Raw genomic sequence first — 12,608 nt, 5'->3', positions numbered from 1 at the left:
CCAAGTTTCCTTGCTGAGATACAAGTTCTTCTCCATTTTATTCTTTACCAATTCCCTCCACAACAACACTCTTCCCAGACCGCTACAGTTAATAATTAGCATGCAGTAAACAGCAACTCACCAAACTTTTTAGAAGGGGGAAAACACACAAGAAGATTAACGCGGTACAGACACTAGCACATACAGAGACAGACAAACAGGTATCACTTGAAAAACTGCCTGACTGCAACAAATGCACAAATCCTACACATCCAGCTAAAGGATTCACATGTAGAAACTTAGGAAACCATTCTATTATTTGTATATCACAATTGTATTGAGAAATAAATGTTCCAAAAGCCTAAAGTTCAGACACTACAAATAGTGCAACCATTTAGTAGATCTAGACCAACAAATACAGGTCTCTCATAATGTTCTGTATTAACTTAAAGAAAACAACAATAAGAAATTCCCAGCAATCCATACCTGGCAAACCCATTTCACCAACTGATCCTTTTTGTCCTGGAATTCCTGGATCCCCTGGGTACCCAGGAGGGCCCTGATCACCTTTTGGTCCTACAGAGAGCAGAAAAATTAAGATTCCCATTAGTTAACATGGTTTAAAATACCTGATGAACAGTCTCTGTGTTGCTAGCTTCAGACGTACCTGGATGTCCTGGAGTACCAGGCTCACCATCCTTCCCTGGAATTCCTGGCTCTCCGTATTCCCCACGTAACCCTTTTTCTCCTGTTGCTCCATGGTCCCCTGGACATCAAGAAAACAAACACAGTGAGATCAGTTTTAAAAAAAATTACTGTAATGCCATATAGTAATCCTTCTCGTTATTTTTTTTATCACTGTTGCTTCTCTCTGTTGAACAAGGAAATGGCTGAATTCAACATTCATACATTAAGTCATGACTAAATTCAACCTTCATACATTGTACAGTAAAGTCACACTTGAGTAAAACACAACTCTCCAGTCACTAAACCAGTGCTGAGAAAAGGCTGCAAGCTGTAACAATTTTACAGGTGTCTGTGCAAATTACAAGGCAAGCTATATCTTTAAAAGAAATTGCAAATGAACATGTGTTTGAGTTCGATTAATGAGTTACTTCAGAAGTGCCAGACAATATCAGGTGTTAACAGAAATGACTGAGTTTACTTTTCTGCTGTCTAAAAAGGTACATGTGAACAACCAGTTCACAGTCAGAAATTGCTGTTTCCTCAGTTCTATCTAATGTTAAAGCATCTTCATCATTCCAGAAGGCTCTACTTTTTCTTCTGTGGTGTGCCTCTTCTCCAGCTTTGAGGTCCAAGTTTTTTGGTCATAACCATTTCTGTTAGTGTTGCATACATGTGCAGGAGAACAAGTTACTGAAGACAGCTTGCTGAATGTTTTTAAGTAAGTAGATTTTATTAAAAACATCCCAAGATGTCCAAAATCAATTTTTTCCATTAAACATCACTAACAACCTTCCATAAAAATATTGTGTCTTTTCTGAATAGTTTGTATTTTAGAAGCTTTTAAAAACATTACTGTGATATTCATGCCTAGAGAGATGAAGACAGCTAATAGATCAGCAAAGTTATGCAGTATAACTAGGTTATTTTTCTCTGCTGCTACTAAACATCTTTGGGTTGAAGAGGATGAGATGGGCACAATAACAGCAGAAATTTGCAGGCTGGGGTCTCTTTGGAACCTACCCTTCCAGGCTGTGTGAACCAGGCAAAACTGCAGACTGTGTGTGGTCAGGGAAAGGTAGAGCATAAACAAGTCTGCAAGCACGCATCATTAGTGCTGGCGTGATGAAGAAGTTAGAAACCAAAGAAATTAACCATTTGAATTTCTCAGCAAAGGCTTCTTTATACACATTTAACTAGTGTGCTTAATTTGGATTTCTGGAAAGGAAATAAAACTAATAATCAATCAGTCAACCTACAAGCCAATACTAGATAAGAAAGTAATGAAAAACAACCTATGTGGATTCGTTTTAAGGTTTTTCATGTCACCATATATATCAAGATCAGAAACAAATGAGAAGAATTAACCTAGATGAAATCTTTATAGGCTGGGAGCCTCATCAAATACAAAAATACTCTCAGAAGCTGCATCTCGGCTTAGAGGCTGATGCATTCCACGCTTCCTCCTGCCCTCCCTTGCAGTACCTGTCTGTCCAAGCTGGGAAGCACTGCCTATCCACATGCCTAAATTTCTCTTGAGAGCCAACCTGGGCACACGAGCCCAGGTTGTATTCTGACAAGTAGTCAGGACACGGAGATAAGAGGTACCTAGACTAGGAAACTCTCCTGTTCCCACATTCAAATATAACATAGTACAGTTATTGGTGATTCACTGCCAAACTGGAAAGGAGTCTCAAGTGCTCTATCTTGGACCCAACAGAGAATGTACAGACAACACTAAACTTCTTTCAGCAAACTGCACTCCAACAGGAATGCAGTCAAATTGGGGAGAAGTCTGAAAGGGTAACAAGAATGGTAATTCTTTCAGAAAACATGATGTACAATGAAAGGCTGAAGGTTTTGGTTGAGGGAAATGGAAGACTATATGATCTCGGTAGCTCCCTTTTAAGCCCTACACTTCTTTTTTAACTAAAACAATTATCCCTTATTTTAAAATTCTTATGAGATTTTTTAATAAACAGTAAAGCATAAATTTAAAAAGACAAATTAAAAATATAAAATATACACTGTTTTTTCTTTGAAAAGAAAACCAGGAGAGAGAATGATCTTAAAAACTAAATTTTCATGTAGAAGTAAAAACAAAAATCCAAGAAGAATGCATTACCTAAAGAAACTATAATCTCTACCACCGTTAAGTTTCTAAAGAGAAAGCTGATTGCCTTTCTCCTGACTATTTCCAGATGTTTCTAAACTGACATATGTTGATCTTTTAGTATCAGTGGCACACACGTGTGTCTCTCCTGAAACTTCTTCAGGTCACAAAGATACACGTGTGCCAAAAAAAGGCTGCCCACGTTTTCTTACAGTATCAGTTGGTCTTCATGGCCACAACAGTGTTTCCACTACATGTTTTACACAAAAGACAGCTCTTCTCTTCTGGCAAACTCTAGTTTCTACTTTTAAAATTTATTTTCTTTTGAGAGAGTCTTCTGATAAGAGATAAAATGCATTTTATAAGGGTAAATTGAACTTCTTCCATCCAACAAAAATCCTTTCTGTCTGTGATTAATCTTTGTTTCTACGGAGCTGAAAGATACTGGAAAAAATATCTGCATTTGCTGTGTGAAATTCTTTAATCTTATTTTAAAAACTATTGTCTAAAATTAAGACAAAAGTGAACTCAAAGCATTGCTGCTTAACAGAGTATGAGTGTTAATTACACTTATCCATAGTTAGAGACTAAAGTTACCTTTTTCTCCTTGTTCTCCCTTTTGGCCTTTGAGACTAACCATGTCCATGTTGTCCATTGTTCCAGGTTCTCCTGGGAGACCAGCTTCACCTTTATCTCCTTTGATACCAGGATCACCCTGTGGTCCAACTACACCTTTCAAACCTTGGCTACCTATAAAGAGATAGCATAGCATGTTGTAGTGGCAGATAACAAATGAAGTTAGCTATTTATTCAAATGTTGAGCATTGAATACCATGCTCTGGAACATCTCATTTATCTCATGAGGATTTTTATACTAAACTAGGACAATAACTCCATCAAAAAAAAGTTGACTTTTTTTCCTGCTTCACAGCCATCGATTTTAGAATCCCAAAACAACAGGGATAGGAGTTTGGCAGTAATACAGGGCATTATTTGAAGGATTTAATTAAGACCTCCCTGCTGGGTTTTTTTGTAACTTCAAACATAATATTTTTCTTGAAGTAGTATCTATAGTTTCCTTACACCTAGCAAACCCTTATGTTGTTGAAGAATGGATCAACAATCCTGGATCGGTGCCCAAATAAATTACTGCTCCTAGGATACAGCTTTCCAAATCACACTATTTCTAACTTACAGGGAAGTTACTTGACATAAAACATTCCTTAGGCCAAGCATACTCCTTATATTTGGTTATTTCCAGACTTGTCTTCTGCTGGGATAAAAGTGGATTTCACAATTTTGATTTTGAGAAAATCTCTCTCTTACCTTTTTCACCTGGCAACCCTCGATCTCCAACTGGTCCAGGAGTTCCTGGCAATCCAGGAGTTCCCATAACTCCCATTTCTCCTTTGGCTCCTGAAACCAAAGTGAAAGAGTGAATAACAGAAATAAAGCAAGCAGTGTAAAGAAGTACAAGAAACAGAATTATTTAATCCCTATCATATTAGGAATTGCACTACTTAAGGAAAAAATCAGACAAACAAGACAATTAATCTAAAACAGTCTGACAGAGAAAACAACAGTAAAAATAGTGTTATAAAAACCAGAATAAACCACAGTTTGTAATGGGTTTTTGGCAGATCCTTAAAACTTCCTATTACAGTAAACAATGCTGTCATTAACAATGACTTTATTAAAACCATAATCCATCAATGAAAGTGTGCAGAATAATCCCCTTTCATTATGGAAGGCTAAAGGCTAGCTCCTGCAAGTTGCTGGATTTGATCCACCAAAGGACTTGAGTAACAGTTCAGTTACACATGCACAGAGCCACTTTATTGACGTTACCCTGTGTTTTCCCAATTTCGGGCTCTTTGATGGATCGGTTCCTAACTGAGTGAAAGGGCATGCTACCACAACTTAATAAAACAGTTGTCAAAGATGCTGGTTTCCAAGGGAAAAGATGTTTACCTGCTGATCCTTTCAGTCCAATGGCCCCCTGTGGACCTGGCAGGCCAGGTAACCCCACAGACCCTGGTACTCCGGGCTGGCCCTGGCTACCTTTTTCCCCTTTTGGTCCTGGCATATCTAGACCTGGGATACCAGGGAAGCCCCTTTCTCCTTTTATTCCAGGAAATCCTACGAAAAACAAGATACAGGATTAGTCCTTAACGGAGCACAGGGAACACCGTTAACAAGAATATCTGATAATGTCCACCTGCAGTTCAGAAATGACATGGCATGAAGAATGAAGACTCAAAGCCGGACAGCAGAAATAGTCCTCATTTTCTAAACGAGGCTTTGACCCTGTATATATTACTCATAGATGACCTGAGGAGACCAAACAAAATGGCAGGCATTTTCTCAGGAGGCCTTGCCCTGTGTTTTGGACCAGACAGAAAAGGCCCGCTGACATGGCCCTTCTGTGCACCTCCACCGACGTCACACCGCAAAACAGTTCACAAGCAATGCTTCTACCAATACTCGCTTATGCAAAAATTGTCCGCTCCTAAGCACCATCATGGGAGTATTTTCTTCTCACCTGGTGGTCCCTGGGGTCCTGGTTGCCCAGCGGGTCCCGGTGATCCCCGTGGGCCCAGCCCCGGTGCACCGGGAGGGCCTTGCAAGCCTTGCAGTCCTGGGAGGCCAGGGTCGCCTGTGGGGAGACAGAGACACAGACTGAGCATCCTCCAATGTTATTTGAAATCTCATTTGCTGAAGATGCTAGACAAGGTGCTTTGGAAGCACTTGGCCAAGAAGACCTCATTTCAGTCTCTCATACCTCCTGCCTGGGCTTGGAGAAAGGGCTGCTGTTTGCTGCTACTATATGCTACCAGTGGTTGGTCGGACGAGGGGAAGGAAAAAGGGCAATACCTTGAGATATCAGTAGGATATCGCAGTGGTGAATAGACTTTTTACTGCATCTACAGGGGAGTGACTTTTAAAAAGAAATAGAACTACAGAGCTGTATTTTTCTGGTGATGTTACCTCTGAATCCTTGCTGTCCAGGTATGCCTGGAAAGCCTTGCTCGCCACGTAAGCCAGGCAGTCCTGGACTTCCCTTTTCTCCAGGGATGCCAGCCGGTCCTGGGGGGCCTGGCAATCCCTTAGGGCCAGGGAGACCTACACCAGGTTCACCCTAGACAAAGAAACACAAGGGATTGGGAATCACATTAAAAAAAAACCAAAACATCAAAACCAAGAATTCATTCACTGACTGCATTTAAATCACTCGGAGGCAGAGCACTATATATGATTTCAGGGGAGAGCCATAGCCAAGCATTCATCCATCTACTCTGTTCCTTTGTGTGCATAGTGGGAAACATAAGATGAAGGATAGTTTGGCCAACTTTTTTTTTCAAGAGCAGGATCTTTGCACACATTCCTGTTAACATGGGCAGTCACAGATAAGAGTACTAGGAGCCGACACCTACTTTTTGACCTTGTAAACCTGGTACACCTGGCAACCCATCCAAACCAGGAGTTCCTGGAGTTCCCGGCAGACCAGGCGAGCCAGGCTGACCTTGGAAACCTATAAAACAAAACAAAACTCACATCATTACTGTCTGTGCCTGTAAGCATCCTCTGCTATTTCTTCATGCCTCTAACTGAACTATTCACATCCTCACAGGGACATGTTTAAGAGGTCTGTGTAGACTTTTATGCCAAACTTCTAGGGATGCCATGACCCAAATGTCTCAACAGAGATTAAAATGCTGAGCTTTGTGCAGCATTTGGCTTCTGATGAGAAACAACCATCCAGAAGAAATAAATTAAATACTGAGTGTCTCCTCTTAAATTAATAGCCTTGTGGGTTCATGTCATTCAGAAACATCCTGTCTGCAAAACTAGGTTCCCAAAGTCTTCTTCAGAAAAGGCAACTTACTGTGGGGGCATCAGATTCAGGGACATACAACAAAATCTACCTGTGAATCAACATTTTTTGTTCAGTATACGTAGTGTGACATGTCCTACACGTCTCGCTGTAGGTTGCACACAGAAGGTTTCTATGCTACAGCTGATCCATAGACTGCACCTTGGGAATGCAGGAAGGAATACATACAACATTCTGAAAATCACTTAAAGATTGCACTCACTCAACACCAGCACACACTCCATAAATTGAGATTAAGCTACTTTCCTAGGCAAAGGTCTCAGAGAATGGGAAATCCAGCTTTTAGACTAAGCCCCAGGAACGTCATTGGGCAGAGCTTAATTCAATGAAGGGTCCTTGAAAGAAATGTATTTGGAATGTCCTTCCTTTCTTTCTGGCATCAAAGAGCATACAGCAATCCTTATCCAGATGCAACAGGCCTTTTCCCTTCAGGTTGGTCCCATGTCAGTCTTGGAGGAACTATAGGTGCTCACAAGTAAAGATTTGCCCTTTCTACTTATTAAGTCTTTCTGACTCCCTCAGCTCATTCATGTGTGGAATCATAATAAATGAAACAATAATGAAAACACACAAGAATCTGGGGGATTGAGGTGGCTGCTGAAAGCTCGGTCCTCTAGTTCTAAATGAGTAGCAGCACTATGAAGTAGTAAGTAAGCCGGTATTCTAACCAAACCACTTTCAGCTGCCTGGAACACAGCAGAGCTTTGGCTCAAAAATGTTACAGCTATGTCAGCATGTTTTTTTGACCAACTACACATGGTGCATCTCTCAGAAAGGTCATCTCATCTCTCAGCAACCTCAGTTGTGGCAATGTGAGATGTTGTACTATCTCACTTCCTATTCCGGCAGTAGCTTTGACACTGTCTGTATCTGCACTGCATCACCGCACAAGGCAAGTGTGCGTTGAAAGTATGCCTATTGTGGTGCTTGTGGACTTTCCCAAGGGAGGTTCTTCAGCTGTACCTCCCAAATCTCATGCAGCAGGCCTCCATCCACACTCCAGTTACACTAGCTCTGTTAGATGGATAATTTTATCTTACCTTTGGGTCCTGGAGGTCCAGGGAACCCTATACCTGGCTGCCCAATAGCACCTTTTTCTCCTGGCAGGCCAGGTCTACCTGGAAGCCCAGGATTCCCTTTGTCACCTTTGCAAGTGAAAACAAGACAAACGTTAATACAAAGGCTAGCTTCTTGGGAACAGAGCCATTATGATCATCAGATAAAGGTTAACAGGCTACTATACCTTGAGGTCCAGGGAAACCAGGTGGTCCAGGAAGGCCATCTGCCCCAGGAGGTCCAGGGAGCGGTACAGTTCGTCCTGCTTCACCCTTTGCACCTGTGAATGTAAAGATGCATTAAGTACAGGAATTAAATTAAAGAAGGGAGTGTCACCTAGCCAGCAATATTAGTCCATCCATACCATTACAATTGACTTGCTATGAAGTTTTTTTTTTTATAGAATATTCATAGAAAACTAGGATGAACTCAGTTTAGGATGAACCTAAACCATCCCATTTGGCCTAACAAACTTTTCAAGAAAACTGCCCTGAAAGAATTGCAATTATACTGCTGAAAGCAAACACTGATTTAAATTAGAAAGTCTTTTTATTTCAATCTTAAATTCCAGTGATCCTCTAAGTTGTACCACTTAAAAGGCACTTTTTTTTTTTTTAAAAAAGAATACTATAGCATTACCTGGAAGGCCTGGTAGACCTGGGGTTCCAGCAAAGCCTCTGTCTCCTTTGTCACCAGGCAACCCTGCAGCACCTACCCCAGGAGGGCCGGGAAAACCTCTTTCACCACGTACTCCAGGGAATCCAGGTTGGCCAGGGGGACCACGTTCTCCTTTCAAGCCAACTGTACCCTAATTTTTGAAAAGTATAAGTGTACTTCTTGCCTGATTGGCAAGACAGAACACATGATCGTCTTTGAATATTTTATCATTTGGATTTAGCACAGGTATCTGTAATGCTGAAGAAAGTGGATTTTTTTTTAATTAACAAGTTCAATAGAAATAGAGCTGAGTTCCATGTGGAACAGCACGTGGAAATCCTACCTAGTGTGCAGTGCAGCTAACTGGACCATGTAGCCTATGTTCTCAGTGGTGAATCTCGGAGTAGACGTGAGCTCCACATTCAGCTCCACATCCATGTCTATTGAACTCTCTATCAGTGCAAGACTTTGAAGCATTAGTTTCCACAAGAAGAGAAGTATGCTAGAACAGAGTTGAATCTTGTCTTAACAATCTCTACCTGGGATAACTGCATTCCTTCAGTCATCTCCAGATACCATCTAAATCATCCACACTAGTTCTCACTATCAAGCTGTGAGAAAGGGAGAAAGGAACAAACTGTTGTCCATGCCCACAAATTTGTGGGGGAAGTAACCTTACTCTATAGTCCTGAAAGTAACAAGCCATGCTGAATACATCTAAGTCAGATTATTTATTTGCATGACATGTAAAAAGAAAGAGTCAAAATCTAACTCTGAAATAGTCCGTTGTTGCAGGACCATCTTCCTCACTAGTTCCAGGGAAACTGGAATCCTCTTCTGAGGAAGAATGAACTATTCAAGGCAAGAACAAGATGTGGAACAATGAATAAGGCCAATAAACATAAAGCATGTATAGGGCATAAAAACACGTGAATTCTGATCTAAGGGACAGAATGTATAGGACAGTATGTACACATAAACAAAGACACAGTAAGACAATATGTAAACATAAAGAAACACACATACCGATGCTCCTTTTGGACCCTGGAGACCTGGCAATCCGTCTTTTCCTGGTCTTCCTTCTCTTCCAGGAATACCAGGTTGTCCTGGGAAACCAGGCTCTCCCTTTTCACCTTTCAGGATAGAATCATAAGTAAAATCTCCTGGTTCTCCTTTTGCTCCAGGGCTGCCCATAAGTCCTGGAGTGCCGGGGGGGCCCTGAAATTTCATAAATTCAGATATCATCAGTCGCCTTACCAATCCTCCAACTGATATAAAAGAAAACAAATTTTCAGAAATTAAAGAGTAGCCCCAAATTAAGTAAATCATTAAGTTTTCCACTGAGGAGGCCAAATTAGAATATTTTGCAGGACATAGCAGTATGAATAAAGAACTAAGGCAAATCTTCTTGTCTTGACCATTTTGTCATTTTTGTCACAGGTATATAATTTTAGATGGTGCATGTAAACTTACTCCACCTACACAAGAACAGCGGGCCATAACACCAAAAAACTACTCTGAATGGGATTTCAGTTACGCATATTTTAACAATACCAGCATCAAGTTAAAGGAGGCTTTTTAAAAAGGCATTTTCAGAGTTGACGTGTCTGCCCCAACCTTTATATTATGAATTCTGTAACACTGTGGAACCTATTTCTCTGAGGCAAATGCAAGAAAAGTATCTCTGCATTTCCATGGTAATTTAAAATACCAGCAGAAGTAGTACTAACACAGGAAAATAACTCACTTCCAGTATGCAAAGACAAACTCAGCCAAACTTAAAAGTTTCAATTGCTTAAACAAGATTTTGTTTCTTTCAAAACCTTTTAAGTCAACTATAACATTAATCAAATATATAGATTGTCTACGAAGTTAAATTGATGGTCTTATAAAAACTCAAATGTTATTTGCATAAGAGCACTGAAGGCTGAAAGCTTCTCCCTGAGTAGTTTATTTATGACATTTAGCTGACGCAAATACACATGTCCCTTCATCACTAGCATTCATTGATTTTGTACAATTAACAATCAGAGTCAATTGGTACTATCAGAATACTAAGCACATGCTCAGAAAAGAATTCTGTAAGCTCTCCTGGGAAGAAATTATCTACCTAATAATATACCTATAGGGTTTTCAGAATTCCAATTTTTCCCTACATACTTTCTAAGACTTAGAATCATAGAATGGTTTGGGTTGGAAGGAACCTTCAAAGGTCACATAGTCCAACCCCCCTGCAAGGAGCAGGGACATCTCCAACCAGATCCGGTTGCTCAGAGCCCTGTCCAACCTGGCCTTGAATGTTTCCAGGGATGGGGCATCCACCACCTCTCTGGGCAACCTGTGCCAGTGTTCCACCACCCTCACTGTGAAAAATTTTTTCCTGAAGTGTAATCTGACTCTACCTCCCTCTATTTTAAAACCATTACCCCTCGTCCTATCACAACAGGCCCTACTGAAGAGTTTCTCCTCATCTTTCCTATAAGCCCCCTTTAGGTACTGGAAGACCACTATAAGGTGTCCCCAGAGCCTCCTCTTCTCCAGGCTGAACAGCCTCAACTCTCTTCGCCTGCCCTCATAGGAGAGGTGCCCAGCCCTCTGATCACCTGACTTACGTGAACTTTTCTCATAGGAACAGTCTCTCTAATTTCAAGTGAATCAGAGCTAGGCACTAGGGTGGTAAAGCACAAACTTCATGGGCAATGTCCACTGCTTAAGGCTAATGTGTGCCCTCCACTTAAATCTGAACCAGAACAAGGTCAAATGTAATCTTTCAATTAGCTTTGGTGGGTCCTGGATCAGACTCTGATGTCCTGGCATGGCTCTAAACAACGGGAGCTTGCGAGGTTGGCCTCTATGAAGTTTTTTCCAAGATAAACTATATGCTGGATCACCATCTGGCTGAACTTTGTAAAGCAAAACAAGCTTAAAAGTATTCAGAACCTTGTCTGGTGAAAGACATGAACAGAACTTAAGAGGCAATAAAAGTAAAATATAAAGGTGTGGCAAAACATGTGCTGAGGACAAATATCACACATGAAAAATGCTTAAATACACTAGGATGTCTTTTGTTTTCCTCCACTATTTCTTTCATGGATCCCATTGATATTCTAGTAAATCCAGCTGCTGAGTAATACCGTGTTATTTATCGTGGTAGAAATAGAGAATTTAGACATCTAGGCTTTATTTATACTCAAGGGAGAGAAACAGATTCCTTGAGTAATGAATTCATACAGGTGACTTGGTTTAACTTCTGAAGGTGCCTCTCTCTCACCGCTGGTGATAGAGAGAGTTTGCATAACTCCAGAGTGCGTTAAAGCTAGTGGACATGGATGTCACTGAGAAGTTATGTTGCCAAAAGTCATCAGTGGGAACGAGGAAAAAACTTGGGGACAAAAAGAAAAGCCTGGGAAGACTCTGACAAACTCAGTCTACTTACATTAGGAATGGTGTCAAAATCCACGTTACACTAGAGGAACTTGTATGCTAAGGTAGGTCTTGACAGCATACCACAGTGTATTTAGGGACACTCAAGTGAACTCTGACAAGATCAAATGTAGTTGTGCTAGTACAGTGCTCATCTAGGAGTAATTTGTGTTACATTTTAGACAACTGTTATGTTTATGGCTGTTCTGCTTCTGATATCCAGCCTTACTCACTGAGAGTTGTGTTGCGCTACGTCAACATTATTTACCAGGGGTCATAATATCAGGATTGCACAGCCTTCCTTTATTTCTTCAAAACTACTTAGCTTTCCTGATAACTGATTATGTTTAATCGAATATACTGCACACAGTTCCCAAAATTCAGACAAACTGTCAAAGTATATTACATGGTAATACTAGATTGCTTACACTACACTAGATGGCACTGTCTCTCTCTCAAATATATGTACATAACATCAAAGAGTTACTGGAACAATACATGAAAAGATCAGGGCAGATCTATATTTGTTTCCTGCAAAATGCTACTTTTTACCCAACTCCACTGCTTAACTTGCTCAGCCAGAAGGTCATTTATCTTGCTGAGTTCATATGATGGGCAAACACAGAAATACAACCCATTTCTGACAGCTCTCTCTTCCTCTCATAGCTCAACCACACTGCTTCCTGGTTTATTTTGCTAGGCATAGTTCCTTAATTTTATCATACCACTGTGCTGGTCTGTTTTTAAACAGAATTATTACACAACCATGCTGATGATCACATGGGTTTTGATCACATTCCT

At 40.6% G+C, this 12,608-nt stretch overlaps 1 protein-coding gene across 1 annotated transcript in view; it reads right to left on the bottom strand.

Annotated features, from left to right (window-relative positions):
- The window catches only part of COL4A1 (collagen type IV alpha 1 chain), a 127,172-nt gene that overhangs the window by 24,121 nt on the left and 90,443 nt on the right, over nucleotides 1-12,608 (bottom strand). The window contains exons 25-36 of the mRNA XM_086770532.1: nucleotides 9,411-9,602; nucleotides 8,367-8,535; nucleotides 7,915-8,007; nucleotides 7,712-7,816; nucleotides 6,211-6,308; nucleotides 5,765-5,915; nucleotides 5,319-5,432; nucleotides 4,748-4,915; nucleotides 4,103-4,192; nucleotides 3,374-3,526; nucleotides 647-745; nucleotides 466-555 (exon numbers count right to left, since the gene is read on the bottom strand). Of these exons, the coding sequence (XP_086626658.1) occupies nucleotides 466-555; nucleotides 647-745; nucleotides 3,374-3,526; nucleotides 4,103-4,192; nucleotides 4,748-4,915; nucleotides 5,319-5,432; nucleotides 5,765-5,915; nucleotides 6,211-6,308; nucleotides 7,712-7,816; nucleotides 7,915-8,007; nucleotides 8,367-8,535; nucleotides 9,411-9,602 (1,522 nt within the window). The remainder of the gene's footprint in view (nucleotides 1-465; nucleotides 556-646; nucleotides 746-3,373; nucleotides 3,527-4,102; nucleotides 4,193-4,747; nucleotides 4,916-5,318; nucleotides 5,433-5,764; nucleotides 5,916-6,210; nucleotides 6,309-7,711; nucleotides 7,817-7,914; nucleotides 8,008-8,366; nucleotides 8,536-9,410; nucleotides 9,603-12,608) is intronic.

This window comes from Chlamydotis macqueenii, chromosome 1 (assembly GCF_036417535.1).
Source record: "Chlamydotis macqueenii isolate bChlMac1 chromosome 1, bChlMac1.mat, whole genome shotgun sequence".
NCBI lineage: Eukaryota > Metazoa > Chordata > Aves > Otidiformes > Otididae > Chlamydotis > Chlamydotis macqueenii.
Note: the sequence above shows the minus strand (reverse complement) of the source record. Positions and strands in the feature narration are given on the sequence as shown.